Source organism: Callithrix jacchus, chromosome 6 (genome assembly GCF_049354715.1).
Source record: "Callithrix jacchus isolate 240 chromosome 6, calJac240_pri, whole genome shotgun sequence".
Taxonomy (NCBI): Eukaryota; Metazoa; Chordata; class Mammalia; order Primates; family Cebidae; genus Callithrix; species Callithrix jacchus.
The window spans coordinates 148,691,494-148,713,496 of record NC_133507.1 but is presented as its reverse complement, the minus strand read 5'-3'; the positions used below and the strand labels follow the sequence as shown (position 1 = coordinate 148,713,496).

The 22,003-nt window shown below is 39.5% G+C and overlaps 1 protein-coding gene across 1 annotated transcript in view; it reads left to right on the top strand.

Moving 5' to 3' along the window:
• COL4A4 (collagen type IV alpha 4 chain) overlaps positions 1–22,003 on the top strand; it is a gene marked incomplete at its 5' end in the record, with an annotated part of 142,599 nt that overhangs the window by 75,277 nt on the left and 45,319 nt on the right. The window contains 10 exons of the mRNA XM_054258166.2: positions 3,676–3,744; positions 5,416–5,523; positions 6,035–6,253; positions 8,032–8,193; positions 9,531–9,701; positions 10,813–10,956; positions 12,784–12,891; positions 14,009–14,190; positions 15,045–15,108; positions 18,463–18,537. Coding sequence (XP_054114141.2) covers positions 3,676–3,744; positions 5,416–5,523; positions 6,035–6,253; positions 8,032–8,193; positions 9,531–9,701; positions 10,813–10,956; positions 12,784–12,891; positions 14,009–14,190; positions 15,045–15,108; positions 18,463–18,537 — 1,302 coding nt within the window. The remainder of the gene's footprint in view (positions 1–3,675; positions 3,745–5,415; positions 5,524–6,034; positions 6,254–8,031; positions 8,194–9,530; positions 9,702–10,812; positions 10,957–12,783; positions 12,892–14,008; positions 14,191–15,044; positions 15,109–18,462; positions 18,538–22,003) is intronic.

Below are 22,003 nucleotides of genomic sequence, written 5' to 3'. Positions count from 1 at the left end.
ACATTTCCAGGAATTTGTGCATATACTATAGGTTTTCTAGTTTGTGTGCATAAAGGTATCCATAGTAGTCTTGAATGGTCTTTTGTATTCCTGTGGTATTGCTTGTAATATCTCCAGTTTCATTTCTAATTGAGCTTATTTGGATCTTCTCTCTTCTTTTCTTGTTTAATCTAGCTAATGGTCTATTGATTTTGTTTATTTTTTTTTAAAGGAATCAGCTTTTTAATCATTCACCTTTTGTATTTATTTTTGTATGAATTTCATTTGGTTCTTTCTGATCTTTGTTATTTCATTTCTTCTAGCTTTAAGTTTAGTGTATTTTTTGTTTCTCTAGTTCCTTGAGGTGTGACTTTAGGTTGTCAATGTGTGCTCTTTCAGACTCTTTGATGTAGGCATTTAACACTATAAACTTTCCTCTTAGCACTGCTTTTACTGCATTCCAGAAATTTTGATAACTTGTGTCACTATTATCATTCAATTCAAGTAATTTTTAAATTTCCATCCTGATTTCATTATTAACCCAGATATTCAGGAGCAGATTATTTGATTTCCATGTATGTGTATAATTTTGAAGATTCCTTTTGGAGTTGATTTGTGGTTTTATTCCACTATGGTCTGATAAGATACTTGATACAATTTCAATTTTTAAAATTTTTTTGAGACTTATTTTGTGGCCTATCATATGGTCTGTCTTGGAAAATGTTCCATGCTTCTGAGAGGAATGTATATTCTGGAGCTCTTGGGTAGAATGTTCTGTAAGTGTCGGTTAAGACAATTTGTTTTACTATGTCACTTACATCCATTGTTTCTCTGTTGACTTTCTGTCATGAAGATCTGTCTAGTGCTGCCAGTGGTGTATTGAAGTCTCACACTATTATGGTTTTGCTATCTATCTCATTTCTTAGATCTAGTAGTAATTGTTTTATGAATCTAAAAGCTCCAGTGTTTGGTGCATATAAATTTAGGATTGTAGTATCTTCTTGTTGAATCGATTGTTTTATTATTATTTAGTGACCATCTTTGTCTTTTCGTTTTTACTGTTGTTATTTTGAAGTCTGTTTTTTTCTGATATAAGAACAGCTATCCCTGCTTGCTTTTGGTTTCTATTTTCATGGAATACATTTTCCTACCCTTTTACCTTGAGTTTATATGAATCCTTCTGTGTTAGGTGAGTCTCTTAAAGACAGTGGATATTTAGATTGTGGTGCTTTATCCATTTTGCCATCCTGTATCTTTTCAGTGGAGCATTTATACTCAACATAACATGAATATTGAGATGTGAGGTACTGTTCTCTTTATCATGTTGTTACCCAGATAGTTTTCTTTTTATTGTGTTATAGGCTCTGTGAGTTCTAAACTTTCAAGAGGTTCTATTTTGGCAGATATCAGGCGTTTGTTTCAAGGTTTAGAACTCCTTTTAGCATTTCTCGTAGTACATGTTTGGTAGTGACAAATTTCCTCAGCATTTTCTTGTCTGAAAATAACTTTATTTCTCCTTCATTTATGAAACTTAGTTTTGTGGGATATGAAATTCTTGGCTGACAGTTGTTCTGTTTAAGGAGGTTGATGATCGGATCCAATTCCTTTGGGCTTGTAAGATTTTTGCTGAGAAGTCTGTTGTAAGTCTGATAAGTTTTCATTTACAAGTTTCCTGATGCTTTTGTCTCACTACTTTTAGAATTATTGCCTTCATTTTGATTTGAGATAGCCTGATAGCTACATGGCTTGGTGAAGATCTTTTTGCAATGAATTTTTCAAGTGTTCTTTAAGCTTCTTGGCTTTGGATATCTAGATCCATAGTCAGGCCAGGGAAGTTTTCCTCAATTATTCCTTCAAATTAGTTCTTTTGTTTTCTCCCTCTGGAACACCAATTATTCTTAGGTTTGGCTGTTTTACGTAATACCGTATGTCTTAAAAACTTGTTCATTTATTTTCTTCTTTATTTTTGTCTTATTGGATTAATTCAAAAGCCTTGTCTTTGAGCTCTGAAATTCTTTCTTCTACTTGTTCTAGTCTATTGTTAAAACTTTCCACTGCATTTTGTAATTCCTTCAGAATGTCTATTATTTGTCAGAATTTTGATTGTTTTTTCTTGATAATATCTGTCTAGAGACATTTTTTGTTCATACCCTGAATTGATTTTTAAATTTATTTATGATATTTTTACCCAGAAAGAAATTTTGAATCTTTTTGTGGTAGAATGTCACATGAAATCACAGAAGCTAAAATGAGTCTTTTCTTGGCAAAGTTATTATAGCTATGGCATAATAACTAAGTAAAATTTCATCCAGGCACTGTTCAAACCTTGGGCCTTGTTAAATAAAAGCATTACAACACAATCAATATTTAAAATAAATCCTTAAGATGCTAAAATATCTATGTTGTTTTATTTATCTGACATACCAAAACTGCTTTTCCTTCTTTCTTAGTATGAACTCAATCTGACTATATTAAAATTGCATATATGTATATATTATATATGCATACTCAAAGTATACAATTATTTTGTATAGTCTTTTGAGATAATACTATATATTTTAACTTTTAAAAACTAGTATGTCATTTAAAATATCATTGTCCATGAAAAACCATTTGTTGGCATTCTAGTGAGAAAAAAGAAGGTATTTTAAGTATGTGTTACAGTTATGTGAATTTCAAACAATAAAATGACTTTCAGGATTATAGCTGAAAACTCTTAAGGAGGTGCCAAAAAAAGGTTTAAGTTTTTTCTTTTATTATACATATATATATCTTGAGTTACATTGCTAATTGTGAAGTTTTAGAATAAAGTAATATCCTTAGTTATTGTTTTGACAACATAGAAAGGAAAGCAAGTACGTTGGTATTTGATAAGGTATAAATTCATAGTCTAGAACCCCCAAAAAAATCTAATGTCATTTTCATTCATCTCATATATCTTTGATCTGAGAGCATATAAAGAAATATATTACAAGACGTAATTTCTATTATAAAAGAGAAACATTCCATTGTGGGAGAGAGGGACTGACAGGCCCAAACTTTGGTGTCTTATTGATGATATCTATCTCTCATATGTTTTGTTCATACCCTGAATTGCTTTTTATGTTTCTTTAAACGTTTCTTTAACATGGGGGATGATGCTAACTAGTGCAGAGTCATTAGAAAAATGAGACAATATGTTTGAAGCACCTGGCCCTCAATAATTGGTCGCTATGACTCACATCTAGCCCAACCTCTACATCTGCACAATTCCCCCGTGTTCATAGTAAGAACCAGATCTAAACACCTGCTGCTATTTTATGATTATCAAAGCTTCTCATTGTATTAGATATACATGTAATAGATCTCCATTACATTATTATTATCTATTACCCACCTAATACATCTCCATTACATTATTATCATCTACCTTATTTTTTCTAGGTTGTTGAAACTTACGCTTTTTAGAATCAATATATTTCTTTTTTTCTTTATGTTTATAACTCCTCTGACAGTTGAAATTCAGATTCCAGGAAAAACCTACAAATTCTGTGTGAGAGCCGCTTAAGTGATCTTATGATCCTTGGGAGTCTTCTTTTTCTTTGACTTCTACATACACTATACAGAAAAATATCGTGCACAAGTTGTCATTGAGACAGTCTCACAGTGCCTTGAGCTATCAGTTATGTGAATGCTGCTTTTCTTTTCTCATTGCAGGTGACACAGTTTCTTGCAACGTAACCTACCCCGGGAGGCCAGGTCCTCCAGGTTTTGATGGACCTCCAGGTAGTATCAATGAGAAGTTACTGTCTTATATACTTCCCGGAGTAAAAGAACCAGCAAGAGGGAGAAACCAATAGTGAATCCTTAGACAACTAGTTAGAACATTTCCAAAGTTTTGAGGGACCGTGGATGGGGAAAAGAGCATTTGTAGTAATTCGTAGTTGGGCCTCTAGTCTGCTGGTTTGAGAACACTCTGGAGGGGCTTTTCAAATCTTTATGCAACAAGATTTACCTTGATTTGCTCACATATCAGTTAAAATGTCTGCCCCTTGAAAGTTTTAACTGTGTCTCCTTTCCTTTCCTGTGCCTCGAGTAAAAAATGATCCTTTAAAAATTTTATTATAAGTTTTACTTTCCAACATCTGATCAGAAACATTTGAAAAAAATGCCTGAATATCTCTGTCCCTGTTTGCCCTTTCATGCAACAGCTTCATTCAAATCAATCGCTGATTTTTAGATGAATTAAATCCAAAATCAATCTAAGATATTTTGCCTAACTCTTTATTTCTTTAGAGTTCACAACCCATTAATTACAAGTATGAATGATAACTGACTCCTGACTCTGTCACTCTTTCTGCCATCAGATTTCATGACAATAATGTGTAAATAATTTCAAAATCTCAGTGGGCTACAACAGCAAATACTTATTTTCTATCTTATGAGTCTACAGGTTGATTGGGTTTAACTGATCTAAGATGGTCTTTGTTGGCTTAGAGTGTAGCTCCAAGTTAGGTTTTGGGGTTGCAACATGCATCTCATTGCAAGGTCAGGCTTTTCTCGTGTGATTGCAGAATTGCAAGGGGGCTGGCTCAGCTTAAGGTTCCCTCCACACATCTGATTGCATCTGATTGCATTCATTTCCTAATGCCCAAAGCAAGTCACATGACCAAGCCCTGGGTAAAAGGGCAGGGAAGTACACTCCACCCACCACAAGGCAATGGCCAGAGTGGAAATATAATTTTGTTTCAGCAGAGTGGAGAATTGCAGGTTAACTGATTGAACATTCATTTTTATTTTTACTGGTCATGGTGGGGATACAAAAAGTCTGATTACTTTCAGCAGCTGTAACTTCTAGAGAAGTGAATACACAGATTTTAATTTGACAGTTGTACCTCCATTGAAGTTTATGATTTATAAGTTATTTTAGCTGAGATAACTCCTTGTAGAAAATCACAGACAGTTTAAAATAGATTTTCAATTACTTTTGCAAGCACTTTTTGCCTATACTTCATTTAAGGGCAAATTCAGTAAGAATCAGGGAAATAAATTTTGGCCTTTAATCTGGTCCTTTCTTATCAAGATAGACGCTGGTCACTATCCTTTACCCCTACAAGGACAGACGATGGTTGCATATTTGTGTTTCAGACCTAGGATGGGAAGATACCAAAAAAAGTCATCTATAGTTGGTGGAACAAGTACCAAAGGCTTTCAGGAAGAATCCCTCACAGGAAGGCTTCTGAGAAAGTGCCTTAACAAAATCACTCTCTAGAAAACATTTATTTGGAGCATATGACTCATAAAATGATTTTGTAAATCAGGATAGACAACATTCTTACTTCTATAAAGTAGACATAGACTAAAAGGACTTAACATAGACTTTAAAAAAATCATCTCATTTTGTTCATGTTAGATTTTGTTTTATTGAGTCTGTGTTTTCTTGTTATTATTGTTTAGGTCCAAAGGGATTTCCAGGTCCCCAAGGTGCCCCTGGGCGGAGCGGTTCAGATGGGCATAAAGGCAGACGTGGCACAGCAGGAACATCGGAAATACAAGGTCCACCTGGTCAGTGAAGTTTTTTTGTTTTGTTTTGTTTTCTGCTGTGGGAATGTCTATGAGGAATTTTAAAACATTTCTACAGATAAATGATTTCACTAAGAAAATGGTCCAGGGATCCCTAGGTAATAGGGAAATGGTGTTTCTTGATACATTAGACCCTTAGCTATGTTGTGATAACTTTCAGATTATGATAATTTTATAAGTTGCCAAGGATCCTTCCACCTTGAAGCATGAGCTATTCTTTGTCTATTGTGTTATTGAAACTACTCAGCCCAGCCAGAATGTTTGCCAGAGAAGGAAAGCAATTAGGGGAGATCATTGGCTTATAAGAAACAAAAAGTTGCAGTTTCTCTCTCTACAAAATGTGGCAAAACGACATTACCTGTTAAACAGCCCTTAATTTTAGTAAGTACCCCTGTGTTTTTAAGAAATGTATTTTTATCAAAGTAAGTCTTATATGTATTGGTTCTCTACTTGCACATTATCATTAAAAATATATCTATTTTTTGTTAAATAGGTTTCCGTGGTGACATGGGAGATCCGGGTTTTGGAGGGGAAAGGGGGTCCTCCCCTATTGGGCCCCCAGGCCCTCCCGGGTCACCAGGAGTGAATGGTCAGAAAGGAATCCCGGGAGACCCTGCATTTGGTCACCTGGGACCCCCGGGAAAAAGGGGTCTTTCAGGAGTGCCAGGGATAAAGGGACCCAGAGGCGATCCAGGATGTCCAGGCGCTGAAGGTATGAAGGCTTTGCTCTCCTTTCAGTGCATGGAACTGGCTCCGATTTGGAACAGGTCACTGAAGAATGTTTAGATTATCTTGCTTTAGACGTGTTGAATATAAACAGTTTACCTAGGTGTTTATCCTCGTATGGGGTGCTGGTTACATTCCAAATAACCTGAATCTCCAGCCTTGCCTTTGCATTTTATTGGTTGTTTTCAAATGCAAGGCAGCTCACTGTACTTTTTTCAACTCAATTTAATTCCGCAGCTAGTACGTTTGCGAAGGCTGAGAGCAGGGGACTGTGTGACCTGCTTGGAGCTGTTGCCAGGTGGAAGGCAGGCAGGTCTGATCCTAAGAGGAAGAGCAGCTTAGAGGCTGGAGCTGTGGGCTGGCATCTGGGAACACTCTGTGAGAGAGCAGGGCATGAGCTGAGCCTGGAGGACAAGCTGCCTTTGGACAGGAGACAGGATAGAGGGACTTTCATTCCAGTTGGGGTGGCAAGCAGGGTATCAAACCCAGGAGGGGATGATGGTCTGGACACTGATTCATATCCTTTTCTGAAATCAGTAAGAATTCTTCACGATCCCCAGTGGAGTTTTTCAGATTTTAACATACTTAAAAATAACCAAGTGGGGGTGGGGCAGTTCATTAAAATTATTGTCTTCAGGACCCCAGTCTGAGGAATTCTGATTCATTATTTCTGGGATGGGGCCCCACATTCTGAACTTCAGTGGGCCTCTTGGGTGATGGTGATTAAGATGTGGACCACAGATCAGATGTTTACAAACAACATCTTAACTCTTCTAAAAGTGGGTGGGCCAGTGTTTATTAGGCATCCACTAGAGTGCATTAGCACAGGACACATGGAGGAGAGGAGGAGAGTTAGCACCCTCAAGGAGCTTGCATGGAAGTTTGTAAATAAAAATCTTCACATACAAAGAAACAATTAATTGGAAAGTAACAGGTGAAGGATGATGTAAGTCAATAAAAATAATGACCCAGTAATCCAACTATCTCATTTGTGAAAATATATCTAAAGGAAGTGTTCAGTGCAAGAAGGGCACAGATACAAAAGTGCTCTTGTAGTATTCTCTACAGTAGAGAGATAATTGGAAAGAACAAAGACACACACATGCATACTCTGTCTCTCAAAGGAATGTCATCCAGCCATTAGCAATTAAAATCATATTTGTAAAGACTGCAAAAAAAAGGAAAGCATTTGCAGATTAATATGCAATCGGAAGTGCTCCAAGAACTGAATGTGCACTGTGATTACTATTTTTAAACGTAAACATATGAACCAAAACACAAAACAGGAAAACGAAGTGGATTTTGGGGTTAGTGTGGAATTATGGGGGATGTTTTTTTCTGAAGATTATGACACTGTCTTTCCAGTAAGTAGAAATTTGAGAATGCAAGTGATGAAATCTCTTATAAAATGCAAATTCATACAGTGCAAACTGGGTTTTTAAATATTATAGAGATTTGGTGTAAAGCCTGATGCAAAGTTAGAGGTTAATTAAAATTACAAAGAACCAAGTGGTTTCTTATTTGCATAGGCAACTTTGCAGTCCACATAACCTTATCAAGTATCGCACTTAGCAATGCATTGTTTCTCTGTTCATAAGGTGCTCATTAATCTATGATAAGAAAATCCTTTCAGAGACTTAACCCATTTGAGCAATGATTAAGGATGAAAATGTTTACCTATAGTATTGATAGGCATGAACAATTCATCGTGGGCCATCTATAGTTTTATGTTATGAATGTCACAGATGCATTGTATTATTTCAGGGCCAGCTGGCATTCCTGGATTCCCAGGTCTCAAAGGTCCCAAAGGCAGAGAGGGACATGCTGGGTTTCCAGGTGTCCCAGGTCCACCTGGGCATTCCTGTGAAAGAGGTGCTCCAGGGATACCAGGGCAACCAGGACTTCCTGGGGATCCGGGTAGTCCAGGTAAGTGTCAAGAACTGTGAAGGGTCTGGGGCTTACCCTACTTACAATTTAATAAGCTCACCCTTTATACTCTTTTATGGATGCTGCCAGAAGCATGAGTCCTGAGTCAGAGAAAAAGGACGTTATTACTCATGAGTTTCATGTTAGTTTGCATCATTTCCCCGTGTCACCCAAGTCTCTTGGGGCAACATAGTGGGTTAGTTGGCCACACACACAGTGGGTTGCATTATATGAGAGGAGCCCTGAGCCAGGGAACCACTGCTTTCTAACAGCCTGTGAGAAAACCTGCTTTTCCTATTGAGGAAAATACTGTATCGTCTATCAAGGGTGCTTGCTGCAAACACAGGCTTGAGAAATTTCCTGGGTAAAGAGCATCAGGACCTTGCATTCTTGGCATATCCATACATCTTGGAAAGATGTAGGAACACAAGAGACCCCTGGAATGTCTTCTAACACAAGGTGCAGGGAGGCTGTCTTAGTACATTTGCACTGCTCTACCAAATACCTTAAACTGGGCAATTTATAAAGGACAGAAATGATTTCTTATGGTTCAGGAGGCTTGGAAATCCACGATCAAGCTGCCAGCAGATCTGGTGTGCCTTCCTTGTGTCCTCATAGTGGGACAGGGCACACGGCTCTTTTGTAACTCTTCAATAAGGTCACCAATCTTTTTCATGAGGGCTCTGCCCTTGTGACTTAATCACCTCCCCACGTCTTCACCTCTTAATGCTATATCACAGTGGTGATTAACTTTCAACATTCGAGTTTTGGAGTGACACATTCAGGACACATCAGGGGCTGTTTCCAACATGATCTCCATTTCACCATTCACATTGTTGACTGTTGTTTGAATCCCATTGCTTCCATCCAAATGCAGTAATATACCCAGTTGAAAAATTTAAGATTGAGGCAAACTTGCCACTATAGCCATGTTTCTAGCACCAATAATACTAGACATTGGCTCTGACTTCTGACTGAAGTTCACTCGTCTGTAGAGCTTCAGGAAAAACCTGGAAAGTTTTCTTCTGTTAGTTTCCCTCCACCAAGAGTAAATAACAAATACAATGTTTGTTCTTTCCCCCTGTTTCCATTACAAATATTTTTATAATCTTCATTCATCCCTACTGGGAAACATTTATTCAAGTGGTCTGCCCTTCTATTTAGAGCATCTAGAAAAATGTATTCTTAGATTGATGGAAAGGTGCTATGTTATTTTAGCTAACGAATATTGTTCTACTGCTGTTTAATGCATTGTTTAGGCTACTGCATGCTTTTCCTGCCAGGTGTGAATCCAGTGTTCAGCCTTCACACACTGTGGTCACCGTGGTTTGTCTTAGGTGCTCCAGGTGAGAAAGGACAGCTGGGAGATGCGGGGCCTCCTGGACCAGCTGGAATGAAGGGTCTGCCTGGACTCCCAGGACGACCTGGGGCACATGGACCCCCAGGGCTCCTAGGAATCCCAGGTCCCTTTGGGGATGACGGGCTACGTGGTCCTCCCGGTCCAAAGGGTAGGCAGTGCTTTTCTATTGTGTATGTTCCCCCATCTTAGAAACATGATATCCACTGCCAGGTGAAGCCTGGACAGATGACCACACAGAGAGAGTTAACTGTTAGCCTGACTTTGTCCTTCTCTTGATGATGCCTCTCTGGCTCTTGTCCTCTGTATCATTATTTCCAGTGGCAGAATGATTCTGTGCTGGTCAATGGGAAAAGGGGTTTAAAGGTGTTAGGGCCACAGAATTCATGAACACTTCAGAGGACTGAATAGCACAGAAAGTCCTAGGATTGGGGCAGATGCGTTTTCATTTTGGGTGGGGTCCCCACTCTCATCCCCACCCTCAATTAGGAGATGAGGACTCAGACATAACAGGGGCCACACTTCAGGTCTGTTGATAGGAAACTGAGGACAGGCTTTCTCTGTAGCCCAGGCTAGCGGGCAGTGGCAGGATCATAGCTCACTGTAGCATCTAACTCCTGGGCTCGAGTGATCCTCCCACTTCAGCTTCCTGAGTATTAGGACTATAATAAAATAAAATTTTATTTTATTTTAGAGACAGGATCTCACTATGTTACCCAGGCTTGTCTTGAACTCCTGGCCTCAAGGATCCTCCTTCCGCAGCTAAGCCTAGCTATTAAATGCAGTGAGGTTGATATCTGTTGTTTCCTTTGAATACAAACTCAGAGTTAGGCAGGAGTCTGCATCTTTAGATAAACTACAAGGAATACAAATATAAGAATCATATTAGCCTTTAAAATGTTTTCCTAGGGCTGGGCATGGTAGCTCACACCTATAATCCCAGCACTTTGGGAGGCCAAGTTGGGTGGATCACTTGAGGCTAGGAGTTTGAGATAAGCCTGTCCAACATGGAAACTCCGTCTGTACTAAAAATATAAAAATTAGCCAGGTATGGTGGCTCTCACCAGTAATCCCAGCTCCTTAGGAGGCTGAGGCAGGAGAATCACTTGAACTTGGGAGGCAGAGGTTGCAGCGAGCCGAGATTATGCCACTACACTCCAGCCTGGGTGACAGCGTGAGACTCTGTGCACACCCCACCACTGCCGGAAAAATAAATACAAAATCAAATGTTTTCCTAAAACTTTATGCTGTCATTTCATCAGGACCCCGGGGGCTGCCTGGTTTCCCAGGTTTTCCTGGAGAAAGAGGAAAGCCTGGTGCAGAGGGATGTCCTGGCACAAAGGGAGAACCTGGAGAGAAGGGCATGCCTGGCTTTCCTGGAGATCGGGGAGTGAGAGGGGCCAAAGGTAAATAAAACACAGCCACGCAGCATGCATTGGTTTCTAGTATTTGATCCAAACCTAGAAATGTGATCTCTGAATAATAAAACAGGACTTTTCTGAAGGTTGGATTCCTCTTCCTTTTAGTTCTATGATGCTTGTTTTCAAAATTTAAACAAAATTTATTTTCTTTACCTCTTAATCTTACTACATATAGATGGCAAATGAATTGCTCTATTAATTGAAAAAAATTAACAAGTGGTTTTTAATGCACTGATTTATAGCTTGTAGGTTTCAGAGAACTTTCTCACCTTTCGGGAAGGGGGGCTTTTGTTTCAGTTAGAACAGAGGTTGGTAAGCTCTTCCTGTGAAAAGCCTGATAGTAACAGTTTCAGGCTTTGCAGACCATCTAGTCTCTGTCACAATGACTCAAGTCTGCTTCCACAGCCTAGAAGCAGCCATAGATGACACAGAAACAGAGGTAAAATAAAATTTTCAATGAGATGGTATTTATGGATACTATCATTTGAATTTTATATAATTTTCACACCACAAAATATGACCTTGTTTTTAAGTTTTACCCCTCACACATTTCACATGTGCAAAAACCATTCACATTTCATGGGCCGTAAAAACTGGCAGCAGAAGGGATTTGGCCCATGGGCTGCAGTTTGCCAACCTCAGAGCTACCATGAGTCCACTTTCATCTGGGCCATGAATAGAGTTTCCCCAAGCTTCATTAGAAGAAAAATGTTTTCTTTACTATGAAAAATGAGTTTTGAGACCAATGGTTTAAAGATTATGTCCCCATCCCTGTTAAATGTTTATTCTTACTTCTTAGCCCTGCAGCACCAATAGGTGAAGATATTTCCTTTCCAATGTTGAGAAAAAAAAATGCTTGACAATTTTCAGACACAAGGACTTTTGCCCTTAAAGCCTTTTGGGCAAGTAGCCTCATATTGAATTAAAATTACCTTTTCTTCTTAGTTGATTGATGCTACCACAATTTTTTGTTTTATTAGCTTGTAAATTATTTATGTAGAATCAGGGAATCACTCGGTCACTCTTTGCCAACTTAGATGAGTGACGTTTGCTGTGCTATTATGCTACTATATACTTATCCCACTAAAAATTAAAATTTGGACTAATCCCAGTGATGGGCTAGTAAACCAGTTCTTTGAAATTAAAAAAAAAAAAGCACTGTGGTTTGTAGTGTTTGCTGAGTGCCATGGTGTAAATACTCCCACCACAGCTGATTTGAAGTTAGCAGTGGTTTGACAACTGGCTTGCAGGATTTGGTAATTAGAACTTGTTAAGCTGGTAGGAGCCCATGCCTGCACACTGCTACAGCTGGGCAGTGCTTACGAAATCAGGCAGAAGTTAAATATGCCCTTCTTACCTTTCGGAAGTCAATGTGAGGAGTGCCACATTGAGATAAATATCTGTTCTTTTAATATAAGGAAAGTAAGAGAGGATGGCTAGGAGATATGGAACTGGAAATATGAGATGGGCAAATTCAAATTTTGTAGAATAAAACAACATTTTGTTTTGTAGACTGTAACTTTTCAAATTTGTCTTAACCTCGGTGAAGACCCCGAGCAGTTTGGTTGAATTTGGCAAACATTCCCCGAGCATACACCAGACTACGTGGCTGGATAAGTGGAGTCAGGAATGTAAAGCATAACTGACCTTTCTTTAGAAAATCAGCCAACGATGGTGACATTTTCTGATCCACATAAACACAGCTTTGTAGGTTAAGTGGGAATTTGTGAACTGGGAGTGAAGTGTGGTAATGGATGAATTATGTGCGTGATGTTCCTGTTCACTTTGCTCTTGCATAATTAATATCTAAAGGAGCCATAGGACCTCCCGGAGATGAAGGAGAAATGGCTATCATTTCCAAAAAGGGAAAACCTGGGGAACCTGGATCTCCTGGAGATGAGGGACTCCCAGGAGAAAGAGGTAAACATTTAGAGTTTTTAACCATATAAAATAAGTTGACATCTTTACAGATCACATGTGTGTTAGGCAACTTTCCTCAATAATGCTGAGATTAGAAAAAGGCCTTTTTTTTTGAGACCGAGTTTCACTCTCATCACCTAAGCTGGAGTGCGATGGTGCCATCTTGGCTCACTGCAACCTCTGCCTCCCAGGTTCAAGCGATTCTCCTGCCTCAGCCTTCTGAGTAGCTGGGATTACAGGCACACACCACTGTGCCTGGCTAATTTTTGTATTTTTAGTAGAGATGGGATTTCATCATGTTGACCAAGCTGATCTCGAACTCCTGACCTCAGGTGATCCACCTGCCTTGGCCTCCCAAAGTGCTAGATTGTAGGTGTGAGCCACAGTGAGAAAAGGCCATTTTTTAGATATAAATAACCACTAATAAACCTTGTGGTACATATTTTGCTTCTCCATGCTAAAACTTAGCCGAAGATCCTGTGTATTCCTAGATTTGGATATTCTAAACTAGGATTAACCTGAGCTATACATAAAATACTGGTTTCAGATTTGGTAGTTGGTTCTGAAGTGAACAGCACAATGATGGTTTAAGTCATTATAACCAGTGCCTGTCAAACTTCAATGAACAATCACCTGGAGAGCCTGTTAAAATGCACATTCTGATTCAGCAGCCTGTGAGGCAGCCAGGGATCCTGCCTTTCTAACAGGTGCCTGGATGCCCATGCTGCTGGTCTGCAGAAACATGGCAGAGTGAGGATTTTGACAACCCCATTTACGTGCTCTTCCAAGGTCAGACTTAGTCTGCATGAAGTGCTCATCTTGGCTTCTTTCAGCTAGTTGTTACAGGACAAATATTTTAAGTTTTCTGGGTAAGTGCTTCCTCGTTTGTAAAATAAGCAGTTGAAGCAAATTGTCCTATACGCTCCCTCCCAGTGTGTTCCCAGGCAGCTTCTTCCCTCAGTGAGGTCACTGAAGCCAGGAAGCAGCTGAGGGCAGGAATCAGAATTCTCAATACCTTTGGCTTTGTCTCCTAAAAGTAGGACCAAGTCCCTCAGCTTAACTACTACCTAGCACAAAACTTCAGCAAAGAGACCTGTAACACTTTCAACTTCCTCAGGTGATAAAGGAACTCCCGGGATGCAAGGGAGAAGAGGAGAGCCAGGAAGATATGGACCACCTGGATTTCACAGAGGGGAACCTGGTGGGAAAGGTCAGCCAGGGCCTCCTGGACCCCCAGGTCGTCCAGGCTCAACTGGTTTAAGAGGGTTCATTGGTTTTCCAGGACTTCCAGGTGACCAGGTAAGGGGCTACTGCTTTGTGAGGGAAGACTTAATAAAACATTTTGGCTCTTAGTATGTCCGTAAGGAGCTATAATTTGCCAGTGTATACCATTGCCTTTTCACTGGCTTTTAGAATGTGAGGTGTAGCCCAAGGAAAAAATGGAGCCTTCTAGAAGGCCACAATGAAACTGACATTTCTGACCAGTGCTCCTGCCTTGTTCCTTTGTAACATAGAGGACCAGGTCGCATAATCCACATCCCCAACCCGGTTTAAACAACCCCATAAAGACTTCCCTTATGACCACAGGTCTACTGGAATGAAAGTTGTCCTGAAAAAATCACCTAAATACTGTCTTTAAGGTCTTCCCGTTTCAGATATCACAGAGTTTGTTTTAAATGTATTGAATCATCACAACCATGAGTGAAATACCCTTTAAGAATCCAGGAGGTGGAATACGTGTAGTACCCGACATTACACTTCTGGAAAATGTATAACTCACTATCCATCTTTTGTAATGAAATGAATTTTTAAGGTCTTTCATATGCTATGACCTATAATACTATTTTATTTAGTATCAACTTGTTTATTTATAATTTAAAATTCAAATTAGAAACCCAATTACCGTTTCACAACCAAGTGTAGAGAATGGGATGCTACCAGATACTATTGAGAACTCTAATTCTGGAGGAGCTATACCAACTTTGAAAAACTAGATACATGCAGTGGGAAGCCTGCAATGCATTTCAATTTTCATTACCACTGCAAATTACAAAAACCAAATTAGTTATAGAAAATTACAACTGGATCATGTCATGCATATGCCATTTGTATTTGAAATCTGATTCAGGCCTTTTGTTTCATTAAACTGTCAGGGTGAGCCAGGTTCTCCAGGTCCCCCAGGATTTTCAGGAATTGATGGATCAAGAGGACCTAAAGGTATGCTTTGGAGATACAGAAGCCACCTGTCAAACTCAGTGTTTATAACATCATAAACAAGTGCCTTTTACATGATAAGCAAAGTATATAAAAGAAACTATCACACTCAAGGGGCTGTTCTTAGGCAGTCAAACACTGAAGATCCAAATGTTCTACAGTTGTCACTCAGATCCAAGGGCATCAGATGCCTGCAGGCTCTTTGGGTCCTCCTCCTCAGTGAGAGTCCCAGTGGCAGTCCTTGGGGTGACTGCAGTCCCTCAAGTAACAGCTCAGTTGCAAGGAGAACAGATTCACATCAGTGGGCAGGGCCCACCTTGGCTTAGAAACCCCATGTCCCACAGGAGCCTGTATCTCTTCTAAGGACTCCGTAAGTACAGCTTTTAGATTCCCAGTTAGAACACAGAGGCTAAATCCATGACTTTCTAGCAGGTGGTAAGAAGTTCCAAGGTACACAAAGAATTATAAATTGTTCTATTATAAAGATACATGCACACACATGTTCATTGTGGCACTGTTAACAATAGCAAAGACCTGGAACCAACCCAAATGTCCATCAACGATAGACTGGATAAAGAAAATGTAGCACATATACACCATGGAATACTATGCAGCCACAAAAAACAATGAGTTTGTGTCCTTCGTAGGGACATGGATGAATCTGGAAACTATCATTCTCAGCAAACTGACACAAGAACAGAAAACCAAACACTGAATGTTATCACTCATAGGCAGGTGTTGAATAATTAGAACACATGGACACAGGGAGGGGAGCATCACACACTGCAGTCAGTTGGAGGAGGCTAGGGGAGGAACAGCAGGGGGTGAGGAGGGTGGGGAGGGATAATGAGGTGAAAAATACCAGATATAGGTGATGGGGGGATGAAGGCAGCCTTGCCATGTATGTACCTATGCAACAATCCTGCATGATCTGTACATGTACCCCAGAACCTAAAGTACAATAATAAAAAAAAAGTTCCAAGATAGACGTAATTTACGACTGGGTTGTTTTTTACCTTAAGTCAAGGTCAGCAAAATATGTTTTTCCTAACGGGCCAGATAATAATTTTCAGCTTGTTGAGCCATATGGTCTCAGTCACAACTATTTGACTGTGTTGTTACAGTGTAAAAGTAGCCTTAGACTATATGTAAACAAAGGAGTGTGACTGTTTTCCAGTAGAACTTTATTTACAAAATAGGCTGCAGGCTAGATTTGGCCCATGGATCTTATTTTACCTTGTGTCAAAAAAAAAAGTTGCACTGTAACATACCTGATATTACAGTGAAAAAGAGGCTTCATTAACCATTTATTGAAACAAACAAGTAAACAATCAAAAAGCCAGATATCTTAAATTGCAATGTTTGCATAAAACCTTTAATAGTTTCACTATCTTGGTATACCATTGGGTTAATATTTTTCTTTAAATCTACTTTAAAACGATTCACCTTTTTAACCTTAGCCTTAGCCTAAGTGGCTGTAAATTCACAGGTTAACATGCAGTTATCCTTCATTTTGATATAGGTTAAAATAAATTTAAAATATAAAACACTAAGTAATGAACCACCTAAAATCTTCTATTTTACTAATTTGAGAGACACTCTGTAAATAATATGCTAAATGCTGTAAAAAACATGAACTGTGTGGGCTTATTCAGAAAGAATAATCATTTCTCAAGATCCCTTCTTGTGAAATGGTTGCAAATAGAGAAGGTTTTATATTTGATTTTGATATTTTATAACTTCAAGTTTCAGAAATCACTTCTTTTCTGCTAACCTATACTTTTATTGTAATCTCTTTACCTTTCTTTCACAGTAAAAACTTACCCCTTCCCACTTCCTTCATACTTGTATTGGGCCATGCTTACAAGAAATTGAAATGCACTCAAGGCACCTGGAGTCAAAGATGTCTCATGGATCCCACAGATAGGAGACATAGTTCTGCCACGGCTAAAGGGACCTAGCCCTTAGGCAACCCATGGCTTCTCACCTTTTCCCATGGTCTAATTTTCACTTATCTGTCTACCAACTGGCTTCATCTCTCTCTATGCAGTATCTTTTCTGGACATTTTTGGAATATGTCCAGAATATGTCTGGACGTTTCTAGAAATGCATATGTTGGGGTGCATTTCAACATGTTCTATATCAGGGAAACCCGTGATAATTCTTTAGTTTTCTGTCCCAATAGCTAAGGACTTCAGACTCTCACTTTCTTCTTCCATCTTCTCAAGGAGAGACTTGGTTCACCTGGAATGGGTCAGAGTCCCACCCCTCAAGCAATTGGCCATGACTATGAGTAGGGTCAGATAGGAGAAAGGCTTCCACAAGGTGCTGGTGGGACCCCTTTAGAAAAGAGTATAAATGGGCAATTACTGTAAGATACACCAACTTCGCTATCTAATTCTCTTGAAACCCCATCGATTTTCTTGCCTTTCCTCTCACTCCGTTTTGAATCCTCCACTTCAAACTGGTTCCCAACCATAATGTAGATCCTTGTGTCTGGACGCATTATGGGGCTATGTCCAGTAGCTTCCTGGAACTGTGGGAGTCATGGCCTACAGTGGCTTTTGAATGTGCCGTCTCTTGTCATCCATGCAGTATGCTTTTGTGATTTTCTTTCTTTTTTTTTTTTTTGAGACGGAGTTTTGCTGTTGTTACCCAGACTGGAGTGCAATGGCACGATCTCAGCTCACCGCAACCTCCGCCTCCTGGGTTCAAGCAATTCTCCTGCCTCAGCCTCCCAAGTAGCTGGGACTACAGGTGCGCACCACCGTGCCCAGCTAATTTTTGTATTTTTAGTAGAGACGGGGTTTCACCTTGTTGACCAGGATGGTCTCGATCTCTTGACCTCGTGATCCACCTGCCTCGGCCTCCCAAAGTGCTGGGATTACAGGCGTGAGCCACCGCACTCGGCTTGTGATTTTCTTTTTGCAAGGACACTGAGTTGAACTGCCTTATAAAAGAGCTTGAAATATGATTGCAGCAGCCAGAACAGTGACAATTTTGGTCAGTCTTTTGAGTAAGGGTATAGTCACTCAATGCTGAACAATTTCTTAAATAGAAACCTAAATTTGAAAATTTTTTCAGCACTTAAAAGCTCAAACTTATCAAGACCTGGAGATCCTTATAATTGTGATGAACTCTAAAACTGTGTGTGTGTGTGTGTGTGTGTGTGTGTGTGTGATTTACATTGCATCTATATTTATATTTGTTCTTGTTTAGAAAAAAAGTATTCAGAAATACTCTTCTAAAATATCTGAAGGTAGGCTTTGCAGACAAATACCATAAAAGTTATTGTCACTTATATGAGACCAAATTAAATTGTCTGAAATAATGTCACATGTGCTTTATCCCTTTCAGGAAACACAGGTGACCCTGCCAGTCACTTCGGTCCACCTGGTCCAAAGGGTGAGCCGGGTAGCCCTGGATGTCCAGGTATAGCTGCATATTTTTCTGACTAAAACAAAAAGGAATAGTTTAGTTTGAAAAACAGAACAATTACTTGTAGCTGGCAATGACTGTATCAATATTTTCTTTCCCTTTTGTGTACAGATAAAACAAATTATGTATAAACACTTCTATAGCATTTCTGGCCTAGAAGAACACCAGGATTATACACTAGGGATTCTTGATAATTTTTCCATCGTGGCTCTTGTGACCAACGATGTTGACACAACAATAAACTCCCCAGGCATGCCCATATTTTGGCAAACTCAAAAATGAATATTGCAAACAATTAAAATCTAGACTGCTTTGCAGTCTCTATCACTTAAAATGATGCGTTTGCAATAACCACTCACACTGACTACAGCTGCAGGTTGTCATTCCAGCTCTTTCTTTCTACAGAGGAAAGCACATGCCAGTGTAAGAGAGGTGCGCCATTGTTGAGCTATCACTGAACCTATTTTAATTCACTGAAAATCACACCAAAGCAAGCAAACATAAACCTCATCACCAACAAGAAATCTGAGTCATTTAAAACAACATTTTGTTTCTCAATAATAATTAACATGGAATTCTTCAGAATGGATGGTGTTGCACCATTGAGTTCTTGTGACAGTGGAGGCTACCACTGGCTACACTGGATGATCCACAGCAGAAGGCGGATGCCAGTGCTATGCACAGTTCTATGCTTTATAGGGAAAGGGAAATCACTGGAGTTCAAGCCAATAGAACAGGACCCACAGAGGGGAAAGCAGCCTTAGGACAGAATGCTCTATTGGTTCGCACTCATATACATTTATGTTTCAGAAAATGTTGGGGATATTAATTGGTACTCCCTTTCTGGGCCCTATGAAATGCATCAATATTTAAAATATGCATATCCCTTGACTTAGGAATTCTACTCCTAGGAATTTATCTGGAGTCAACAGTCAGACAAGTATACAAAGATGGATGCCCAGGAATATGCATTGTTTGGATGGAACACATGTCCTTCCACAGATGCCTGCTTAAATAAGTTATGCCCCAGGGGATTCAGCCAATAGTGGTCAGGTTAGAAACCAGGTTGTGTTTAGATGGGTCCCTCGTAAATTAAAACACCTAGTATTAATAATTTTGTGCATTATCTTAAAATTCCCTCTGGCAATAGTCGTGTTTCATTTCATATAGCTGAAAGACTATTAGATATTTTCTGAGCAAAACTATTATGAGAAATGTTATTTTCTTTGTTTTTATACCATAAGATTGCTAAAATGGAAGTCTAACAAAAACAAGTTAGTGCAGTGGCAAAAGGTACCTTTCTCATCTTCTTCCCACTCTTTCCTAGGTGTTTCTTACCTCTGACATGGACAGATATATTTAGACAGTATGATTTTTAAATTTTTGAGATGGAGTCTTACCCTGTTGCCCAGACTGGAAAGCAGTGGCACAATCTTGTTCACGGCAACCTCCACCTTCTGGGTTCACGCAATTCTCCTACGTTACCCTCCCAAGTAGCTGGGACTACAGGTGTGTGCCACCACACTCAGCTAATTTTTATATTTTGGTAGAGACGGAGTTTTGCCATGTTGGCCAGGCTGGTCTCAAACTCCTGGCCTCAAGCGATCTGCCTGCTTCGGTCTCCCAAAGTGCTGGGATTATAAGTGTGAGCTGCTGTGCCCAGCCAAGGTAGCATAATATGTTAACTGAACTGTGTAACCGAAGTGTACATTTGATGAGGAAAATAGTTTTGAGGGCAAGATTATGGGAGTCCCTGACAGATATCAAAATGAGAAGCCTCAGAAGGGAAAAATCAGTGGCCCAAAGTCAACCTCCATTATTACTTCACCTGTGGTCTTGGGTAAGCTGAGTATCTTCTCTGAGTGTAGTTCCCTCACCTATAAACAGGCCTTATGCATACTGAAGGATTATCCTGAGGAGCACAGGAAATAAATTGAAACTGAAAATGACTATAGAAATGTAAAGTGCAATGATCATCATCATCATCATCATCGTCACCAATCAGCAAATCATGAAGATGATAAGATTTTATAAGCTCAGAGTAGTCCAAATGGGGGCCTGTGAGGTTATCTAGTACTTTAAGATAAAAATCATAAACCCGAGTGATTTTACACTTAGGCTGACTCTTTCAGAAAATTTGCCTTGGCTGAATTGGCCTGGTCTCCTGTGGTTACCACCATTTAAATTGGCCCCTTTCCCATATGCCAAAGCCTCAGTTTAGAAGTGTTAAATTATATTATATGTTGTTCACCAGCATGGAGTTTACTTAATACACTATTTCCGTTGACTGGGGAAAGCTGCATTTAATTTGAATGAGCATTGCGAGAAGGCAGGGTCTGCAGCTGGTCTTGGGATTACATGTGATTGTCCTGGCTTCAGTCCTACACACTCTGCACTCTATTCAGAGAGAAAATACAGAACAGATTAACTCAGAAGTTCTGTTCTTAACACAACCCTACAAAATTCAGGAGATACTTTTTAAAAAAAAGACTTCAGTGTTATCACTTGTAGATGAGAATAATGCTGCCTTACCTTTACTGTAGGAATGTTTTCAGGATAAATAAGGTAACACATAGCGAGACTAACAGATGTTAAATTCAATCAGTGAACAGGTGTAGACTAACAAAGCTTGTTTCATGTGTGTTATAATAAATGATGACTACAGCCCCCCACCATGGTTTGTAAATACAGAGACATATTTTATTTGCAAATTCAACCAGTGATTTTCAGCACACACTACTAGTTTATCCTATAAACATGCATTAAACTCATACATTGTAAATAAACACATGAAGAAACAGTCATCCTCTTTAGCCATCAAAGAAATGTAATTTCATGTGTCTGCAATATCATTTTATCCTTAATAAATTAGCAGGAAAAGAAGCCAACTAAAATGTCCTCAGTAAGAACATGCATGCTCTTGGAGCTGTGCATAGGTTCCGGATGGTGGTTTGAGTCCATGCCGCACTTACTCCAAACTACTGACAACCTGTACCAAGGACCAAATGTTGAATGGTCTGTTCTAGAAAACTAGAGAAGAACTGAATTGTGCTCTGCAGCAAGTCACTGTCATAAGAAAAGGACTGTTTCAAATATTTAAAAATTGAAGACCGGTGGCTCATGCCTGTAATCCCAGCACTTTGGGAGGCTGAGGCGGGTGGATCACGAAGTCAAGCGATCGAGACCATCCTGGTCAACATGGTGAAACCCCGTCTCTACTAAAAATACAAAAAATTAGCTGGGCATGGTGGCGCGTGCCTGTAATCCCAGCTACTCAGGAGGCTGAGGCAGGAGAATTGCCTGAACCCAGGAGGCAGAGGTTGCGGTGAGCCGAGATCGCGCCATTGCTCTCCAGCCTGGGTAACAAGAACGAAACTCCATCTCAAAAAAAAAAAAAAAAAAAAAATTGAAGACCTATCCATGAAATATTATGGGTGGTTCTGGGATGGAATGCGGTGTG